The sequence below is a fragment of the Symphodus melops genome (assembly GCF_947650265.1).
Source record: "Symphodus melops genome assembly, chromosome: 3".
Taxonomy (NCBI): domain Eukaryota; kingdom Metazoa; phylum Chordata; class Actinopteri; order Labriformes; family Labridae; genus Symphodus; species Symphodus melops.
In genome coordinates this window covers 18,409,908-18,432,389 of record NC_136693.1, presented here as the reverse complement: position 1 = coordinate 18,432,389, position 22,482 = coordinate 18,409,908, and the positions used below count along the sequence as shown (strand labels likewise).

The following is a 22,482-nucleotide window of genomic DNA, read 5'->3' as shown; positions in this document are numbered from 1 at the left end:
GCACATGATCAAATCTCCAGTTGCTCCTGGAGAAAGATTTATAAGGAGAATTGAATTGTACTGTAACAGAGGCCTTACTTGCCACATAAATGTTACCGCAGCATCCTGCATCAACACGCTGCTATAGTTGGAAGGATTGGAAGGGACCTAGATCAGCCTTCTGGTGGGGAAATCGACCAATTTACTCAGACAAAAATTCAGTTACATTTTTTTTTTCTTTATTATTAATCCAGAGACTCTTAATAATAAGGGATGCTGTTTAATTAATATGATGTTCTGATTTGGGCTTCAAGCAATCCACCTATCCAGCTATCCACAAATGAACTTGTTTTGTTCTGAGAAATTCTGCTCTTAGTACCTGCCAACTTCGGTCAACGTTCTCCTAAAAAGTTATTGAATAGTACAAATAACCTTTAATCATTATTCTTCTGCATTAATGGCCTTCTACAACATCTGGCAAGAGGGTGAAAATATCATAGTTGTTTCTATATTTGGGCTCTTACAGAGTAAAAGTAAGTGAACATAGCTTGCTACATTTCAGAATCCCTCTAAAGATTCACATTGTATCAAATAAAGGGCAGAAAAACATAATGTCCACCTCTGGGATGTCAGAATAGTATGTCAGAGTTTTTAACAACCAAAATGTGTGAAATTTTCTTTGTTTTAGCTATAATGTAAAGTCCTTATGGGCTGAAGAACAGTCAAATCAAAAGCACGAAGCTCATTTCCCTCTCGACCTTAGTACCCAAATCATGAAACAGGATTCATGTTCCAAACTCAGAAATGTTTTTCAGAATGACCTCACAACGTTGTGCTTGAAGTGTGTGTGTGTTTTTTTTAAGATATAAATGTCATGGTGTGATGTTTAATCATGGCTGCTTGGGTTGAATGTGTATCTGATCAGCTGTGCAGAGGCCTGTTTGGTGTGATGTGTTTACGTTTGATCAAATGAATGAGGGAAAGATGGAAATATTATCTTTAATATCAATCAGTCTATTTTTAAGGAAAGTAACACGTTTTCTCGGCCCCTTACACATAACAAACTGTTCTATGTTATTTCAATATGGGTAATTGTTAAACATGTTTGATCATTTGTGCACATTATAGGATTATTGTGCATGGCAATAAAACATAGGAATGTCAACAAACTATGAAAAAAACAAGATATATTCCACCATAAATCAGCTTATTTGCAACCTCTATGATAAATACAGCCATTAGAATACAACAGTTTTTGAATAGACTCATAGTGATGTTATTGCTCGAAATCAAAATGGGTGCAATAAATTAAGAATTAAAGATAACATAAATTTTGTTATTTGAATCATGTATTTTTGCAAAGGAAAAACACAGTTTAATTTCATAATAAATACATTTCAACATTAAAGTCGTAAGTAATTTGGAGTTACTTAGAATGGGCTATTAAGAACATCAATAACTAGATCATAGTTTTGCAGCTTTCTCCTCAGTATTTAGTCATTATTGTAAGTTCAGGGGATTTGCTTTGGATGATTAACTCAACATTCAGGTTAAATAAGATCTAAACTGACAGTGAAGTGGTCACGCAGAGTGGGTCACCGACAGAGAACTGTCTCAGCTGGTGTCTCTAGGCACATCTAGCATATCATCTCCTGTTGAGTAGTTGAATTGCACGCGAGCAGAGAGGAGCAGGGCGCGTGCAGACCGTCGGGCTGTGCATTCTTAGCCCCGGACTAATTTTCAGTCCAGCACTTGGGTCTGAGTAAACAGCACCGCCCCAATGGTTGTTTGTTTTAAGTGTGGAGCGATCCATCGCACAGCGCCGGGCTCGATTGACACTGTCTGCTGATCTGCTACTGCGGATTGCTCAGAATAACAAGGCTGCTCGCTAATTCCCGTCTATCGGGGCTTTCGCCGAAACACCGAGAGAGTAGGGTCCAGAAAAAGCCAACAAGGCAGGCAAGACCGCCGCGCCACCGGAGTCCGCACCCCACAATGGCTTCAGGAGACCTTTACGAGGTAGGATAAAAGCGTGTCCACGGAAAAGGCTGTGTAATATACACGAATAATGGAATTAGGAAGTAAAGGGGAGGGCGTCGCGTATGTAAAAAGCGGTGTACTAAGCCCTTTAACAGGCGAAACTAACCCTTCTGAAGCTTCGTGAAGACGAGGTTGTGAAATTCATGCGTGTACTTTGTGACGCTTCTGATATACTTTGACACAGGCTGTTTCTTCGCGACTGTCGGAAATAGATAAGATGTATTTCACGGGCTGAACTCGCCGAGTTGAAAGTCGTGGTAAAGTGACAGCAGCGCGAGCGGACGGACATGGTGAATCGCTACAGACGGAGTGATGGTCCTGAAGGTGCGCATACGTGCCAAACGATATTTTGCCATCACAGCCTTTAACGGCAATGGGACTGTTTCACGGGCTGTTCAGCAGTTAATGTGAGACAACGGTTTGTTTTTTATCAGGCTGTGTAAACAAGTGTGAGTGAGCGTCTTTCATGTGTGCATTTGGAAAAATGATGACTTCGGACCAGCATCATGGGCGTAAAAGTTGCCCAAATGGGGGGCAGGAAGGTCATGCTGCCCTCGTGCGCAACATCACTCTGGAACCGGTGCCAGAATTTGCCCGAAGTCTGGTTTCCACATCAGCTTTACTTATTGTCATTAGCTGATGTAATACTGACCTGGAGTCCTATGTTTCAGGTCATGGGGCTGACTGAGAAATGAGGGAGCTTCTATTATCATTAGGTTTCACTTTATAATATTGTTCAGTACACATTAAAGGCCAGCCATAAGTGTCCATTTGGAGAGAGAAAACCTTGGAGGAAATACATAAATATATGCTCCCAGCATAGACTAGATGTGTTTATCAGCACATCATTTAGTAGACAGTGGATTGTGTGTTTTGTACAATATTCAGTTATGTTAAAGTACTGCAAAAAAAGAAGGCACAAACAAAGTTGAAACAAATGTTTATATGGACCATGAACCATTTGCAGAGCCCAAAAAAGGTTTAATGAAACAAAAAGCAAAACAAAGCTCTCCTCTTCAGGAGTTAAATGTTCATGAAAACCTAAGCACATGTTTGACATACTGTATGGTGAAGTGACAGAGAAAGGGAATGCACACAGAGTCTAAATAGACGAGAGTAAGCAAAACCAGGTGTGACAAACAGCAGGTGAAACTGATGAGGGCAATCAGAACGGAGATAAAACACACAAGGGCAGGAGTTAAAACAGGATATGAAACCCTGGGGTAAGAACTACAAGATTAAACAGGAAACACTGGTGAACGAATAACAAAATAAAACGGGAAACACTGACGACCAACAGGGAACTCGAGGATATATAGCAGTAACAACCAACACAAGGGAAGGAAAAAACAAAATAAAACATGAAGCAATGTTAGATCAATAAAAACCCTACACTACTACTACTAGCTAAACCAGAAAGTCATTCACTTGTTGTGTTTGTGCTAGTATCAGTTTTCATTTCCTTTTTCTTATATGATATAGTACAACTTGAATTTAAATGAGTATTTGTGCTGAAATAGGCAGAGACTCATTTGTTTAAAAGCTATAGTAGACTGCTGTAGCTGTTTGTCTCGCCCAGGTTTGGTTTGATAAGGAATGGACCCCACACTGCAGCTTCTTTATCACGCTGTGGTCAATGCTAGTTGATACATTTTCCATGGAACTTATTGGCTATCATTGTTAAACAGGTAACTGCTTCAAAATGATTTATCTCTCCAATAACAAACTAGTTTAAAAAAAAAAAACACTTGTCAGGAATCGAGTGCTGGCAGGCATGGTTAATTAAGAGTCATATAAGCCTTTGGGTTGTTTACCTATGACAACAGCTCTATGTGTCTCAGTTCACTTTAGAGTGAGCGTTGCAAAGCTGGTCTTGTACAGCTGTATTTGAAACACAACAACCAAATTTGAAGATTTGAAATGTGGAGAATGGTGTCTCCGATTGTTGGGTTTTAATGGCAAGTAATAACTTTGAGAAGTTTGTGCCAGCACCAATAAACTGTTGCTATGTTGATGTGGTTTGTAGCACACTGTTTTAAAAGTGGAGTCAATATTGTCATTTGAATGCCAGTGTGTGGTGGCAATGTTATGTCTTTTTATGTATCATTGGATGCATGGGCCTGTGATGATAGTTGCAATTAAAATAGGGAAAAAAGGGCAGAGAAATGTAGCTCCATGTTCATCTTTGCTTTTTTTTGGGGGGGGAAACATGATCTCTTTGCACAAAACAGGTCAACATCCTGAACTAAGAAAAACCTGCATGTTATTTTCATCATTCATATGTCTCCGTGAAGCCTTGGTGTGAGTCATTAGCCGTCGTCAGAGATGTTGGAGAATGATGGAGTTGGGCTGAAAGGCTTTGGGATGTGCAGACGGTGACAGGCTCACTCCATGGCTGAAATCCAGTTCTTTTCTGGCACAGTTAAAACATGGGAAAGACTTATCAGTCTGATTTCAGTGTTCAGTCTGCACCTTCGACTCCAGTTGTGGTGTTCCTAAACTGCAATGATACACTGATCTTTTGCATGGTTTATTGACCTAATACTAAACTAGGCCATTGTTTTTCTTATTGCAAATGCAATGCTGTGTGGTGCAGATTTGATACCTAATAATCTTGTATTGGATAGCACAAGGTCAGACTTTGTGCCGACTTTGTTAAATGCAACAAGTAACAGATGCGTTCTGAATGAATGGAGCTATATCAGGTCTAAAACTTTGACTACAGTCACCTTATGGTGTTTGTAAGAACTTTTTCTTAAACGACAATATGTAAAATCCTCTGCTAGGGGGCTCTCAATCAAAACAATAACACAAAATAACGTTGAGGCTTGCAGGGTATCATGGGAAAAAACAAACAAACTGCGTGTTGACTCAATATAAACGGGCAAAACCAACTTGAGAAAGACAATGTGTACTGACAATGTATCCAAGTAAAATTTACTTAGCGTTTTTTTATCACAGCAGCACAGCAACAGAACAGCAGCTTTCAGTAGCAGCCAGCTAGCGCTAGCTTATCAGAATCAGCATTATTGGTCAGGTATATTTAACACACGTGGAAATTTAATGTCAGTAGACTGTGCTCTCTTCAATGTAAGCTTCAGTGTAGCTAAAAATCGGAACGGGTCCAATGTTTAAAAGTTGCCTCTAGTGAAAGAGACCAGAGAAAGGGAGCGAAAAATGACAACTATCTGCGGCGCTATCTCGGCACATGCAGCGGTCTTTGATGTAACGTATGGTGTTTCCTTGACAACGATCAACATTTCGTGCCTATGGTGACGGCCGCCTACAAAAATGAACTTACAAATTTCTCTGGCTTTAACAACTTTTGGAAATATTTGAGCTTATGTAAGTACTGAACTAATATATATATATATATCATGGCTTTAGTTTAACAATCAGGACCTTGCCCCAGAACCTCTTTTTCAAGAGAGACCTGGCCAAGACAAAAAACCACAAAGTTTCAGACAAATACAAACGTTTAGTATATCTAAACGGCTCCTGACGCTCTAGCCCCAGTCTCGTATTCCACAATAAAGACAGAAATTATTTGTGAGAATTCTAAAGCCAGATTTGAAAAGACAATGGTATTGTGCAACTGGGTTCTGCAATCTGAGTCTGCCACTGCAATTTGTGTTCATCGTCTGACTAACTAAGACAGCAGCTCATTATGTGGTTAGCTCCTGTCTGTTTGCAAAGAAGACCTCAGAGGTGGATTTCAACAGCGGGATTTCTGTGAGATCACTCGGCTCAAAGAAGAAATGATAATGTTGTGTGGTGTGGTCTATCAGTGATGTCATGACAGATGTGTTTTGTTCACCCTGACATCACTTTTGGGTGGGGTTACAGGTGCAATAGAGCTACCTTGTTACCCTAACCGTAAGTCCCTCATATGAACATTATACTGTTTTGAAAAGTCTTTGGGCCATGTTATGTACTTCTTTCAATGTTTTAGGTTGGACGACTACTGAAAACAGTGTTTTCACTGCGGGAGAATATGACCTCCTCCACTCTTTCAGCATCTAATACAGCACTAAGTCTTACTAAACCTATAGCTGGTCTGTATATTACACGTCCATACCTCCTCCAACATCCTTCCCCTTGACTTCTACCACGTCTACTTCACTAGTAATTCAAATATGCTGGACATTTCAATAACAAAGAAATCATCTCACAAAGGCTGCCCACTGTTAATATGCTCAAGACTTCTGAGAAAATGATGAGCTAGATACGCCAACATATCTGTTGCATCTTCTTGAAACTTTCACAATCCTCCATATCTGGCTTGATTAATGTTTTAGAGATACAAAGAAAGAAAGTGAGACAATGCTTTGTCTGGTGAATTTGTACACTTGTACCATTAATACAAAAAACAATGAGGCTTCTAATGAAACCAATAAAGAAGAACAGTATTAACATATTCAGTATTACTGGAAGCTGGTTTACCATAAATTATGTTAATAGAGTCTTATAATTACCTATGGTACAGGTTTCTATTTATAGTGCATTGATAGTATGCTGATCAGTCATTGGCTGTTATCTCCCAATATAGCTAAAAGAGTGCGTCAGAAATGTGATGTAATACTGTAACACTGAATTATGTTTGTGTTTTTGAATTATTCTTGTCACATTTTGAACAAAAATAATAAATTTTATTTATGGGTGCCTTTCAAAAAACCCAAGGACACTTTACAAGCTAAGTTAAAGGGATAACAATATAAAACAGAGAATTACAAAGCAGGCACAAGCAGGGTTAAAAACAAACAATATAAACTTACTCTAAAAGCTGGTAATTACCAGTTTTATATAACAAAATTTAAAAACAGGAGTTTTGCAGTGAAATGGATGGAAATCAGAGTGGGCAGGTTTGTTTGAACAGGTGGGTTTTGAGACTTGATTTGAAAATGACCAGTGAGTCAGTGTTTCGGAGGTCAGGTGGGAGTGAGTTCCAGAGGTCGAGGGCGGAGTGGCGGTAGGCTCTGGACCCCATGGCGGTCATGCGGGCAGGAGGGATGAGGAAGCTGAAGGTGGAAGATGATCTGGGGGTCCGATTGGGTGCATTTATGTGGAGTAGTTCAGTGAGGTACGGAGGGGTGAGGTTATGGAGGGCCTTAAAGGTGTGGAGGAGAGTTTTTGTTGGAGAGCAGGGGTGATGTGATGGATGAAAGGTGTTCTGGTGATGATCCGGGCTGCAGCATTCTGAACCAGTTGGAGTTTATGTAGGGACTTCTGGGGGACTGGGGGAGTCTCTTGACCTGAGGGGAGGTGAAAGAGTTGTCGATGGTCATGGTGAGAGTGGATTTTGAACCAGTAAGGAGAACCTCCGTTTTTACACTGAGTTTGAGAAAGTTGGAAGAGAACCAGTATTTCATGTAGACAATTACAGTTGGAGATGGGAGGGAGGGCAGAGGTGGGTTTGGTGGAGAAGTAGAGCTGGGTGTCATCTGCTTAGCAGTGACATTTAACGTAGTGTTTCCGGAATATATGGCTGAGGGGGGAGAAGATAGATGATGAAGAGGCTTGGACCAAGGAAAGAGCCTAGGGGAACACCGGAGGAAAGTGCGGCCGGAAAGATATGAGGAAAATCAGTCGAGGGGTGTTCCTGATAAATCAATGGATGCCAGTCAATGGAGGAGGATGGAATGGGAGAGTCAAAAGCTGCACTCGAGGAGGATGACAATGGAGTCTGGAGTCCGGTAAACGACAGCTGGAGGAGCTGGACAGCCGTGTACTGGAGCAGGGCTGTCGACGGACGAAGTAAATTGGACAGGACGATCAAAACAAGGACAAGCCACCCGGTCAGTCTGCGACAAAAATCGAGACTAAAAACTTAAACGAAAAACTTGCCGGTCAGCAGCGGCGGCAAGTTGCGCCAGCGTTAATGATAATGGTAGAAGGAAGAAGCAATGAATTTAAAAAAAAAAAAAGAAAAATGTATGGTGAAACTAGAAGGAGTTAACTTTTCCCTTTTAACCCTGACATGTATTCTTTCATTTGTTGCCAAACCAAGTCAAAGAACATAAGTGGAACATATATGGTGTTAGTATGTGTTTTCTTTTGTTATATAGATGTCCATCTTGTGTGTGTGTTATTGTTGTTTGGTATTTAGAGAAGTTTCTAATGAGATGAGATGATGAGATGAGATTCAACTTTATTGTCATTACACATATACAAGTATAGTGCAACGAAATGAGGTTTGGCATCTCACCAGAAGTGCAAATAAGCAGAAAGTGCAAGAGTTCGTGCTAAATATGTACAGTGATTATAACATTTACAGATGTGGTTAAAGAAAGTGAATTATTAAGTATAATTAAGTGAATTATTAAGTATATATGGCTGGATGGACTATTGGGATGCTATAAATATAAATAAATGCTATAAATATAAGTGTATACAGGGGATTAAATATACAGGTTAAGGTGCAGAGAAAATGTATATACTAGTGTACATGTAATATACAGAATATGTACATATTATACAGATCAATAACTTACAGTGGTGATATGGACATACTATAATACAATAATGTGTGTGTGACCAGGAGGAGTGGTGGGGGGATGATGGATGTGAGGTGATATGCAGGGGGGGGGGGGGGGGGGTCAGGAGGGGGCAGAGTTCGAGAGAGGGGCGGAGTTTGAGAGAGAGACAGAGTTCAGAGTTCGGGGGGTAGAGTTCAGTAGGGAGACAGCTCTGGGGAAAAAGCTGTTCCTCAGTCTGCTGGTTCTGGTCCGGAGGCTTCTGAAGCGCCTACCGGAGGGCAGGAGGGTAAACAGTCTGTGGGCAGGGTGGGAGGAGTCTTTAAGGATGCCGTGAGCTCGCCGCAGACAGCGTTTCCTCTGGACATCCTCAATGGCAGGAAGTGGACACCTTGTGATGCGCTGTGCTGTTTTAACCACCCGCTGTAGCGCCTTACGGTCCGTGACAGAGCAGTTTCCGTACCAGACTGTGACACTGCTGGTTAGGATGCTCTCAATCACACAGTGGTAGAAGTTCCTCAGTACAGCTGAAGACAGGTGGTGTCTCTTCAGTGTCCTCAGGAAAAAGAGGCGTTGATGAGCCTTCTTCACCAGACTGGAGGTGTTAGTGGACCAGGATAGGTCCTCTGTGATGTGGGTCCCCAGGAACTTGAAGCTGGAGACACGTTCAACAGCCATCCCGTTGATGTGAATGGGGTTGTGCGTGCCTCCCTTTTCTCTCCTGAAGTCCACGATGAGCTCCTTCGTCTTGCTGGTGTTGAGAAGCAGGTTGTTGTCAGCGCACCAGGTGGCCAGATGCTGTACCTCCTCCCTGTAGGCTGTGTCATCGTTGTTGCTGATGAGTCCAATCACCGCTGCATCGTCCGCAAACTTGATGATGGTGTTGGATCCATGTACCGGTCTGCAGTCGTGGGTGAAGAGGGAGTAGAGGAATGGGCTCAGCACACAGCCCTGTGGTACGCCTGTGTTGAGTGTGATGGTGGAGGAGCAGGTGGGTCCTGACCTAACATACTGGGGTCTGTTGGTCAGAAAGTCCATTATCCAGTGACGGAGGGAGGTGTTGAAGCCCAGGTCTCCAAGTTTAGTGTTCAACTTGGAGGGGATGACAGTGTTGAATGCTGAGCTGAAATCAACAAACAGCATTCGTGCGTATGTGTCGTTATTGTCCAGATGTGTGAGCACAGAGTGCAGCGCAGTGGAGACTGCATCCTCTGTACTCCTATTGCTGCGGTAGGCAAACTGGTATGGGTCCAGTGTGGGTGGGAGGCAGATTTTAAGGTGTGCTAGGACCAGTCGCTCAAAGCACTTCATAATGATGGGTGTGAGTGCTACAGGGCGGTAGTCATTCAGGCCTGTCGGGCTGGAGTGTTTCGGCACAGGGACAATGGAGGTGGCTTTGAAGCATGCTGGCACAGCTGCTTGGGCGAGGGACAGGTTGAAGATGTCCGTAAAAACCCCAGTGAGCTGCTCCGCACATGCTCTAAGCACGCGCCCAGGGGTGCCGTCTGGACCAGCAGCCTTTCGGACGTTGATCCGGCTCAGTGCAGCGTGGACGTCTGTGGTGGTCAATGAGAGGGGCTGATTGTCTGCAGGAGGTCTGGTCGTGGTCTGCGTCTCCTTGTTGTCTCTATCAAAACGAGCATAAAAGTGATTTAGCTCGTTCAGGAAGGAGACATCTGTGGTCATCGGGGTGGAGTTGCTGGGTTTATAGTCACTGATGGCCTGGATGCCCTGCCACATGCGTCTGGGGTCGGAGTTGGAGAAGTGTTCCTCTACCTTCAGCTTGTAGCAGTGCTTGGCCTTGATGATGCCCCTCCTCAGGTTTGCCCTGGACACGCTGTAGGCCATTGCATCACCTGATCTAAAGGCGGTGTTGCGGGCCTTCAGCAGGAGACGCACCTCCTTGTTCATCCATGGCTTCTGGTTTGGGTACGTGGTGATCTGCTTCCATGTTGTCACACTGTCGATGGTGGTGTTGATATAATCCAGCACAGAAGAAGTGTAGGTGTCAATGTCTGTGTGAGAGCCCGAGGTGGCCTGAGAGGCAAACATACTCCAGTCTGTGTGGTGGAACTTGTCCTGAAGTACAGAGTCTGTCCCCGCTGGCCACACTTTAATTGTTGTCACTGATGGCTTCACACGTTGGATGAGTGGGGAGTACTTGGGGATGAGGAACAAAGAAAGGTGGTCTGACTGTCCCAGGTGGGGGAGGGGGGTCGTGGTGTAGGCTCCTGCAATGTTAGTGTAAACATGATCCAGAGTTTTGTTTCCTCTTGTATTGCAGGAAACATGCTGGTGAAATTTAGGGAGCACTGTCTTTAAGTTTGAGTGATTAAAATCACCTGCAACTATAAATGCAGCCTCCGGGTGAGCAGTCTGTTGTTTACTGATGGCTGTGTAAAATTCCTTCATAGCAGCTTTTGCATCTGCATCGGGGGGGATGTAAGCTGCAGTTACAATAGTGGAGCTGAGCTCCCTTGGCTGATAGAAAGGTCTACATTTAATGTTAACTGAGCAGTGTCTCCCAATAATGACAGAGTCTGTACACTGTAGTCTGTTGATATAAATGCACAGTCCTCCTCCTCTGGTCTTACCGGAGTCCTCTGCTGTTCTGTCTGCCCGGAGTGTGTGGCGACCGGCTAGCTTGATAGCATCGTCCGGTACTCCATTGTTTAGCCATGTTTCTGTGAAGATCATGACATTACAGTCCATAAGTCTCTTGCTGTGCATGATGCGAAGTCGTAACTCGTCCATCTTGTTCATCAAAGACCGCACATTAGCGAGGAAAATGCTGAGTAACGGGAGACGGTGCGGTGTTAGCTTTAGCTTAGCCCTTATACCTCCGCGCTTCCCCCGCCTTTGCTTACGGTCTCGACGCCGCCTGCGAGCACTTCCGCCCGGCCGGGTGGAGTGCGTAGCCTCGGGTGTTTTGGCGAGGGAGATGTATTCCAATATCCAAAAGTTCCTGTCTGGTGTAGGATGTTAAGGCGAGGCTGTTCCGTACGAACAAGCCCGAAATTAACAGGATAATTACTGCAAATTTGCAAATCTGAGAGAGACGCTGGGCCTCGCGAATCCTGCTATGTCGGTTTTTGTAAGTGTTAAACAGGCCAAGACACTAGGGGTGGCAAATGCATATTAACAATAATATTTTACCGAAACCATTTCTGTTTTAATATACAAGCCATCTTTTCCATGGCTTCTCTTTAAAGTTATTTGTTAAAAAATGTCATCCCCAGCAGTATATGCACATACATGCATATAGTGTTACCTGTCAACTCAACGCTCACCATTTGCTACTGGTAATTCTTATCACCTTGTAATGCTGAGAATATATCATACAACAGAAAAATACATGTATTGTAATATTATAGAACTGGAGAAATTTACTAATAAATACAATTAGCTTACATCACAGTATTTAATTGGTATTTCAACTTGTTAGGTAAGAGCGATTGAAGATGATTAAAGGCCCCCACTTTCTTAACAATTGAGTTTATTTTTTAATATTTCAATTTGTTCTTATCTGTGTTACTGATAGGTGTCAAAGCGTGCACATGACACAATGTAGCTAAAACAGTGATTTTAGGGCACACTCACCACTAGGCAATCCTTACAGAGCCCAAAGATGTTTGACTAGTTTGTTTGACTGGTGTAAGTGCTCCGTACACTTACTTGGAAGTGGCATGGTTGGAAGAGTTGTGCTACGGAACGATATGGTTGCTCATGAGCACAAGCACAGGCATGGGGACGCAAGGTTGAGATTTGAATCGAGTCAACAGTTCCTCCGGAAAATTACTTAAAACAGTGACAACCCATTGGTACACTGCAAAGATCAATGTACTCAGTGCCTTGCATAATCAAGCAATCAAGGAGTGTTAGAAAGCATTATCATATAGAAACATTTCCAATTGTAGCCTGAGCATCTGCATCTGGTTGACTCCCTTTCAGTGATACCCAGGCGAATCTGATGGGGGGGGGGGGGGGGGGGGACTAGTGAGTGCGTCTTCTGTTTATAGTCAAGAAGGCTGCCAAATTTAAATGAATGAGTATTTTTTTTTCAGCTAAGTTGTACTTACTTTGGTGACTCATAACAAATCAGGTGGCCTTTCGAGTTATTATTCAGATTTTTCTGTCCAGAATTACATCACCGGTCATTTTTTGTCACGAATACAAGCTTCATACAAATTCTTAGATCTCCATCCACATGCTCTCAAACACACCTGGGAAAGATCTGCCAGCTACAGAGTGCCTTCATTGTAACTTAAAACAGTTACTTCCATGTGAGACCAAAAGTCAGCCTGCGCAAAATGTCTATTGCAGAATTACCTCCTATTGAATTGTGAAACTGTGTGTTGTCTACATCAGTATGCACTGTCGGTCAAAGGTTAAACAATATGAATGCTGGATGCACTGAACTTTTATTTTGGGGACTTTTGACTAACCTTATTTGGATTTTAAACACAAAGGAACTGCTGTCATTTTGCAGTATGTTAAAGCATGATTTTAATAACAGTGGATTTGAAGTATGAAAATAACACTGATGCAGATAGCTGTTGCATTACGCTGAGTGTTTTACCTGGTTTTGGTTGGACTGCAGCTTGTAAGCTTTTGATGTTGTCCTTTCAGTGGACTTGAGTGCTGCAATTTTTTTCTAAACTTGTTGTACTGTTCTAGCCTGTGGGAGTGGGTGGATGAGTATGTCCATACAAAGCTGTAAAAGCATCTTTTTCTCTCCATACCAGTCTCCTGTCCACTTAAAAAATGTTATCTCAACCAAAAGGAGAGACTTTTCAAAAGGATTTCCAGATTTTGAAATGCTGGCTTTGTTTTTCAGTGTGCAAGGAGAAAAATACCAAATAAGGGTCAGGCATGTGTCGCAGTAATTTAGGAAAACAGACCTTTAATATGTTTTTTAATTATGTTTTAAAGAGAAAAACATTATTGATTGCCGTCTTAAAACAAAGATTACAAGAAGAGATTTTGCCCTTTTTTTACTTGCTTATCACACAAATATAACACTTTGTAGATCCATGTTTGGTCCTAATCTCAACATTTCTGATGGTTTATCAGAATTTACACACATGTGGTGACTAAAGTACCTTATGCCTCACATTTACTCAGTCTGTGTGTCAGGTTGTACATAAGCATCAAGTGTTTCTAAACCTCCGGGGTCTGTGTAGGCAACTTTACCAAACGCTTTGTTGCCCCTTCATCTCTCTCTCTCTCTCTCTCTCTCTCTCTCTCTCCTCTATTCTCTGATGCTGTTGTTAAGTGTGACATTGTTTGGGACCGTAGGCAACCTGATTGTCTCTCCATTTTTGTGACACCCCTGCGGCTCACCCATCAAAGGCTGTTTATTCCTGTTAATGTGCGCAGCACATCTGAGAACATGATGAGTGGTTATTACCACAGCTGTAAGAGAGTCTCTGATGACAGCTTCCAACCATTTCCATCAGTGTTTTCACCTTAAACCACGCTGCCTCCAACTCTCCTATGAGTAATATTTAACATAGTTGTTCTACAACTGTCTCTTTTGATTTCAGCATTTGTCTCTCGAGTATTTGTGTCAGGCTGAGACTTAAGATGTTTCTGTGTGTTCGATTTACAGTGCTAGCCAACACCTTTGGCATTAATGCAGTCATATCTTGTCCTTCTTAAGCCTGCATTTGAACTTTTGAAGGGCGTTTTCACACATGGATTGTTAAGAGAAGATGACCTGAGACAAAGGGATGTTTCTATGCCCGGTTCAGGTTCTACAGTTTAACATCTCACGTACAGTAGCAGACACTTTATGCACAGCGACGTACACCAGAGAGTATGTACGACACGAGCAAGGCACTAGAAAAGAGGAAACAAAAAGTGCAAACAAACAATTTTAAGTCTGATAGGACACACAGGTGCTGACAGCCATTGCACAGAGGCGAAGCACAGCATTGATGAGCTCTAATCCGTCTAGAGACAATCTTAAAAACCGTCGTCGTCAAACAGAACCATCATCATTTTCATCAGACGCCTTTCATTGACAGAGCGCAGTGGGCAGAAGGGACGGAAGTAAGGAGCCATTTTTTTCCCTGTTTTGTAAGCGAGCAGCAGAGTTTTACGTTGGATGCGAGCCTGTAACTGGGAGCCAGTGTGCGGAGATGACGTGCTCTGTTAGGAAGGTTAAAGAGCGGTCATGACGCTGTATTTTGTATCATCTGCATCTGCTGTTGTTTTGGATATATGTCAACACAGCAATTGCACTCTAATGTGGAACAAAACAAGGAGGGGCTGGCCTTTTAAACCACTGGGTTGACTCATCACACTCCAGTAGAAATAGTCGGCTTATAAGAGCAGCAGCAGTAGTTGTGGTCGTATTAGCGGTAATTAAGCTGCGACCTCCAGTGTTGAAAAATGAAGCCAGTGCAGACGTGCTAAATCCTGCAGTTTGTCGACGGTTCACTTGCGGCTGCCTCCAAGAGTCCTAATACTCACCCTGTTAAAAGCCCAGTTTTTACAGCAGCTAAAAACTATCATAAAATAGCGATAGGCTAACGTTACTCGCGGTCTTCATTCAGTTCAACATCCGCTGAACATCACAGGACTTGACAACATCTACTAGTTTTAAATACATGTTTAGTAACAACAACTTTGTGCTACTCGATCAACAAAGGTAATTTTCCCTCTCATCACTGTGACCCTCCATTTTTAATAAGCTGGTCTCATAACTCAACATATTGCTGCTGGAGGGTCTCTGCAGAGACTGCTTACAGGTGTTACAGTCATCTCTCAACCGGAGGGTCAAGGGTTCGATCCCCAGCTCCTGCGAGCAACATGTCCAATGTGTCCTTGGGCAAGACACTCAACCCCGAACTGCTCCCCCTGCTGCTCCCCTGGGGCGTACGACTGTGTATGAACAGGATTAGTTACTTCTGATGCTCAATATACACAGCAGGCACTGGCATCAGTGTGTGAATGAGTGGGTGTGACATTTGAGTGGTCAGATGACTAGAAAAGTGCTATACAAGCTTAAGTCCATTTTCCATTTAAAAAGTAACCACGTTCATGGCGACCTTCACAGTACTCATAAACGCCTCTTTATTTATATTGTGTTGAATAAAAACTAAATGAAGAAACATTTGTGAAATACTATTTGTATTCAACAGATGTTGTCCACAACATCAGTAGTTAACAGTTAACAGGGTCACACATTAAAACCTGAAACCAGCCGCGCTGTTCAAGCCCCATCTCTTGTTCATGCACAGATTTACAAGTTTGTTAACTTCCATTATTATTGAGTGGTGTCACAAAGTCGGCTCATCTGCCTAAATGTGCATGAGATATTTAACCTCCTGGATGCCCCAAGTCAACCCACCATTAATTATGTTAGTATTTTAACTAGGAGGCATCCCACAATGCAACGTGCTACTTGTACACATGGCATTTCTTTACCTATGCTGTATGGAGAGAAGGGTGTGACTTAATGGCGGACAGACAGCCCTGTGTTAATTAGCTTTGGCCCACTTTACATCATTGCAGTGTGAACACAAAGTGACAGCAGAGGAAAAGGAAACGATGTATCATTTTATCTTCTGAATAGAAACAAAGCAGATGAGCTGTAAGGTGTGAAAACACCCTTCAGGTTAGAGTGGTGGTTGAGAGTGGTGCGGGGTTAAGTTTCCATTTTCAGAGTGGGTGATGCTCACGGATTCTAGAGTTACGTTATATCGTGTGCTTGTGTGACTGTTTTTGACACTATTTAATTTTGCTGATCACTGTCTTTAAAAACCAAAAAATCAGTTTGCTTTTTTTGGGCTGTCATTGATTGGTAAGCAACATGGTGATTCCCTGTTTGAAAAGAAGGGGGAACCCAGGTGCCTTCATTAACTCCAGTAAATAATCATGCATTATATCCAGCAGTTATATAAGCTTATCTCGGACTGACTCGAGGGCAATGGGTGATTGCAGTCACTTAATGTTATTATACAGCAGAGTCAGGCATCTTAAATCGATGTTGGCTTATGTGTGAAATGTGAACTGTTGTTAAAAGATCATTCTGTGTTTATAGACATCAGGTGACAACGCAATGATGCCATACTTGAAGGGACACAAGTTGACAGTTATCCGAGGATGTAATTAGAAGAACCACCACCTCCATTAGCGACCCTGAGTGAAAAAGTGTGAATGAGCATTTGTACTGAAGCACTAATGTGTCTGCATGGATCTGCAATGACTTATTGGCCAGTTGTTTTGCCTGAGGTGTTTCTGAACAACTGACTATTTTTGAATTCATTGGAACAGAGATTGTATGCACGGACAGCATGCCCTTAGACATTGAGGATAGCGCCACCATTTAAGGTTTAGCTTTGTGAGGAAGCCAACAGGCTTAAGCTACAACTTGTAATCAAGCGTCACTCACACTGTCAAGTTTTTCTTAACATTATCCTTAAATCAGCCAAATCTGAGAAACTGGAAAGCAGCAGAAGTTAGATTTAAGTTCAGATACTAAATCAGCATATTCTATCTTTTACTCCCTGATCAAACATTTTTATAATTCTCCAGTCCTGCTGTGTGTGAACAGTATTTGTTGGTATTAAAGTCAATGTATGAATGCATTTGTATAAAATATTTAGTTTGTATTTTAACCTTTAAAAATGAATTATGAACAGACATTTAACCTCAGGTCCTTTCAGAATCACAAATGAATGAAGAGCAGACTAATAATATGCAGTCTCATTATTGGGTTATTGACACAATGTGTTTTTAGTCAGCTTTGTTAGTGTAAGACTTGTAAGATGTGTAACAATATCCTATCACAGGAAGAGATCTCTGGTTATACAGTTTGTTTTAAATCAGTTAATGGGACCGATTTTTTTTTTTTTCTTCATCCGACTCTGCAGCTCACCGTACCTCTCTCTGCTGTCTGATCTTTCTTCAGCAGCCCTCATTATAAATCTGACACCTTTTCAAGATTTAACACTTCTTAGCAATGCCTGGCATTATTAAAGGACACAGAACAAAATTGCAGTATGTTTATGTTTGTTAAGATTGGGGCTCGTCCGTTGCACAACATGTGCTTCGTCAGGGTTTTGAAAATCTGTTTGAAAACAATTTGACGTGTACAACATGAACATTCTGTTTAAAGGAGGCCATCCCGAAGTAGAGAGAAAAAACCTTGAGATTTGCAACTTCATTTATCGTCTGGGATTCATGATATTCACAGCAAATATCCGTGATATCAGCCAAAGTAGTATCAGTAATAATAAAGGCAGGTATACAATCTGCAGTTTTTAAAATCTGCATGACTTGCATTATTTCTGTTATCAGCCATGATGTCACTCAAAAAATGATTGCTTTATTTCTGTAACTGTAACATAAATCTATACTACCTTAAGTAGAACCTGTTATGCCATGTTTTTTTTTTTTTTAATTGCCTGAGGCCCTTCAAATTTCAACCACGATTTGAAGAATTTAAAAAAAATGTAAACTCTGTTGTTTTCAAACATGCATCTCCTGAATCGTTTCTGAGAATTGTCAGAGTGGGCTGAATGTGTGAAAGCAAACAGCCACATTTTTAACCTTGATTTTACATGGGCTTTTTTCCTGCCAGCCCCCGAGTAAAATGGTCGTGTGAAGTCTGGCAAAGCTTATGTGTGAACACAGCAGGAAATATTCAGGGTGATTCGCACTGAAGGAACAGGCAGAAATGAAGATGTGTAGCACGACACAAGTGTCCCACTGGTGCAATCGTCATGCGCGTAATGAAGTTTATTCTTCTCCACTTGTTTGTTGATACTGTTAATATCCAATTACACGTAGCATCAATAACGAGGCAGATCATCAGATCTTCATCTGCCTTGTTATGTCTTACCTTGTGAGACCCGACAGAGAAAACTTGATGCCATGAAGTATGCGTAAATGAGTATCTAAAGAAGATTTAAAAGGCAAACTACAACACCTAGTTTTATTCCTTTTTTTCTGCTTGAAATGCGTTTTGATTAGAAATGGAACACAAAATGACAATGCTTTTTTTTTTCTTTTTCTTTTTTTTACTTTTTCACACTTTTTTAAAAGTGATTTTTGGGGATTTTTTCCTCTGTTTGGATAGGACAGCTGAAGAGGAAATGGGAGGAGAGAGTACAGAATGACATGCAGCAAAGGGCAGAGGTCGGATTCGAACCCAGCTTCACTGCGATGAGGACTAAAGCCTTCTTATACAGTGGAGGGTGTACATAGCTGGGCTATCGGCACCCCACTCTTAACTTGTTTTGATAGTCACAGATTTGAAAAACAAGTACATTTGTATGTAGAGCATTTTTTGTTCTTTTTGTCTGATTGCATGTCCCTCTGTGTGCTGCCCTCAGGTGGAGCGGATTGTGGACAAGAGGCGGAACAAGAAGGGGAAGTGGGAGTACCTGATCAGATGGAAAGGTTATGGAAGTAAGGAGGATACATGGGAGCCAGAGCACCACCTTCTGCACTGTGAAGAATTTATTGATCAGTTCAACAGCTTGAAACTGCACTCACACAAACAACCCAAAGTCTCTAACAAAAGTCGTCAGGAACCCATCGTTAACAGCCACCTACCAGCCACAGAAAACTCCAGAGCTCGGTCTGAGGCCAGAAAGAAGAAAAGGACTTTTGGTCCAGCTGTTGGTGTCAGAGTAGGATCTGTCCTGGGGATCAGTGGTACAGGTTCAGGACCCGCTCACAGGCATAAGAAAGTGTCTGCAGGACCTGGGAAACATATGTTAGGAGACAGAATAAGCAAAGCCATGACGTACAGAGCTCCTTCTCAGGCCGGACCTCATTATGTTCCTCCATTGAGGGTTTCTCATAACGGACTCCAGAATGGGCAGACGGAGCCTCTCACCTACAGACCAGCAGCAAGGTCACATCGACTGCCCATGGACAGAGTGGATGGAGAACTAGGAGACATGGACAACAATGGACAGCAGTTCACCACTGAGCTAGGTAAGTTGAAATTGAAGGAAGATGATCATAGGAAGATATGGATACCATTGTTTGACAGCTAAGGTTCTGTGCTGCTTACCGAAGAAGGAAAACCCCTACTCAAAATTACATCGACATAATTTGTAATTTGGAAAGTAATTACTCTTAAAACTTTCTCAGAAGTATTTTATTAAGCTCAACCAACACTGTAAACCATCTTTGAATATGATGGGATGGAAGATTTGCCGAACCGATCTACTGAGCAGATTTATTAATTAATGTAAAACAGCAAATCCAGTACTGTCTGAAAAAGTTTTTCTGCTGAGCTTCATTAGGCCAACCTAACATACTGTTTAATCCGGAGTAGGGGTGACCCCATGTAGATTTAGGAATCTATGACAATTTGCTAGAAAGAGCTTCAGTCTACTGTTCATTTTGCAGTTGAACATAGCCATTCATATGGCGGGGTTCAATGTCTAAATTTACAGTGATGGGTCTGTTTTCTCAAAATATATCATGACTCAAAGCCTATCTAGGTAACGCTATGAGTTTTTTTTAATGCAGTTCTGAAGGCTTATCATCTTTTCAATTGGTCTCCTAAGTGGGTGCATGAAGAATTCCCCCCAAGCAGCATATCCACTTATACAGAAATGTATTGGCTACAAGAAACGACAGTCGTTGCAGTGAATAGAACAGTCGCCGGCACCTCCTTTCAACTCAGGCTCTTATAGGCTATTACATGTTGGGAACAGTGGATAGAAGGTCCTAATTGGAGGAATGAGGTGTCTGTCAAAAGGTCAGAGTGAGGCCGGCAGTTAGATCCATCGCAGTTTGAAAAAAATAAATAAAACAAAAGACAGAAAATACAGGCAGTGTTGGCAGATACAACATTGTAAAATTTACAACAATCCGTGCAAATTAGTGGATGTAATGTAATTCAATCTTTCACTGGATATGGATTGTGGGGACCCTTGCTGATGCAGCAGGATCGTTTTTGTTGAATGTTATGCTGGGGACAGTACAGTGGATGTTCAAACAGCAGGTCAAAAAACTATAAAAATCTCTTTTTTTTTTCTTTTTTTTTTGCCAGGTGTTTGAATCAAGGTTTGACTCTGGTTTGACAGCTAGCAAAAAACAAACAAACAGATTTTTACAGTTACATGACTTACAGGCCCTCCAATTTATTTCATCCCTTCTCTTTCTCTCCCACCTTACCTGTATGTCTTTGGTTTGATATCAAATAAATGGCAGACATCCAAATGACTTACATTACAAAGTCATACAAACTAATTGTTTACCTCAGCAAAATGTGAGGTGAGTGTCACCAGTTAGTTTGGATATACCGTAAATTTCGGACTATAAGCCGCTACTTTTTGTCGCGGTTTTTAACACTGCGGCTTTTAAAACGATGCGGCTTATTTATGGATTTTTCTTGCGGGACAATGAGCTTGTGCTGCAAAAACATTTGACTTCGTCACATCGGATCTTAATATCAGTCATTTTGCGCTTTATGCACGCACCCTCATCATGGAAAACACACGGAGAAATGCATATGATGCAGCTTTCAAGTTAAAGGCGATCGAACTGGCTGTCAAAGAAGGAAATAGAGCTGCTGCACGTAAAGTTGACACTGACAGCGACAACGAAAAAGAGACTGAGGAAGTGAGTAATGAAGTCATTCTGAGGCAGTGAATGGATGGACTTTTTCCTGTGAAATATATTACGGTAATCTTTTTCATCAGCCGCGTTACAGACACTGTTTGATAAAGGATTTACAGTAGGCTTCATATTTGCAGATGTTACCAGTAGTACGTATTTCATTAAAAGTTAAAAAAATTTCTTTGTGTCATGTCTTTCTGTGTAAATAGCTCTTGTTATAACGTGGACACCTGCGGCTTATAATCAAGTGCGGCTTATATATGTACAAATACATTTTTTTACCTATTTTTAGCCGGTGCGGCTTATATCCAGGTGCGCTCAATAGTCCGGAATTTACGGTATGTGTTATTAAAGAAATGTCTAAATGGTGTAGATGTTTGTAGACATTAGAGACAGCTGATTTTTTTTAAAGTCTCATCGGATTGTGGAAGAAACAACAAAAGCAGAACTTTAACTCACACAAGTTAGTTGAAGAGTGAGTCTGCAGCAGTAGCTGTATCTACCCTCTTTGGCAGAGCGATCACTGCTTTATGGAAAATGTTTGTGTGTGCAACTATCATTTTTCCATGAAATGTCATCGCTGTCAGCAAGTGTGTGATATTGCGATAGTGTAATTTAAATTGTTTTAATATGAATCCACAAGCTCTACTTCTTTTGGGGTTAGAGAATGACTTAAAAAATCCAAAATGCTGCTGCCAGGTTTTTTAACCTCCTCGCTAACCTTCACTGGCCACTTGTGAGTGTTAGAATTTATTTAGAATCTGTGTAAATGTGTTTAACCCTTTAAAAGGCCAGGCACGACCCATATGTGATTTTTTTTTTGGGGGATTTTCTTTGGGCCTGACAGCTGCCTGAGATCCTACTGAAACTCGACTGGTAACAAAAGGTGACCTGGCTTTTGCAATACTGGCCCCACAGCGTAGAACTCCCTGCTTGGAGGACTTTTAGACAGCTCACTTTTCTTTTTTCCTAACCTAATTGGCTTTGATACTGTTTATTGTGTTAATGTTATGTCTATGACTGCCGTTTTGACCTTACCTATCTGTTCATTTGTCTAATTGTCTTTACAATTTTGCCCTGTTTTAATTTTCAAGACTTTGTCACCTGTTTTTAAAAAGTGCCAGATACATATTTATTCTTCATTATTTTTACAATTATTACTTCAAGATATGTTCAAATGAATATTGGGAAAGAAAATGCCACTCCAGCCTGATCATCAGGTGATGAACCATCTTTTCCCAGATCACTGTGGCTGGTTGTGCTGCATATTGTTTTATTCGGCATCCTGTCATACAGATAGATCTGTGATAAGCTAAAAATACCTTATGACTTTATTCAGCAGTGCAGATGCATTTGTTTGTATCTAATTGAAAAAGAACTGGAGTGTGACTCCCTC

The 22,482-nt window shown here is 41.6% G+C and overlaps 1 protein-coding gene across 1 annotated transcript in view; it reads left to right on the top strand.

The window, feature by feature from the left end:
* Positions 1-1,592: 1,592 nt before the first annotated feature.
* The window catches only part of LOC306820906 (chromodomain Y-like protein 2), a 33,474-nt gene continuing 12,584 nt past the window's right edge, over positions 1,593-22,482 (top strand). The window contains exons 1-2 of the mRNA XM_079338975.1: positions 1,593-1,998; positions 18,839-19,448. Coding sequence (XP_079195101.1) covers positions 1,975-1,998; positions 18,839-19,448 — 634 coding nt within the window. The 5' untranslated portion in view covers positions 1,593-1,974. The remainder of the gene's footprint in view (positions 1,999-18,838; positions 19,449-22,482) is intronic.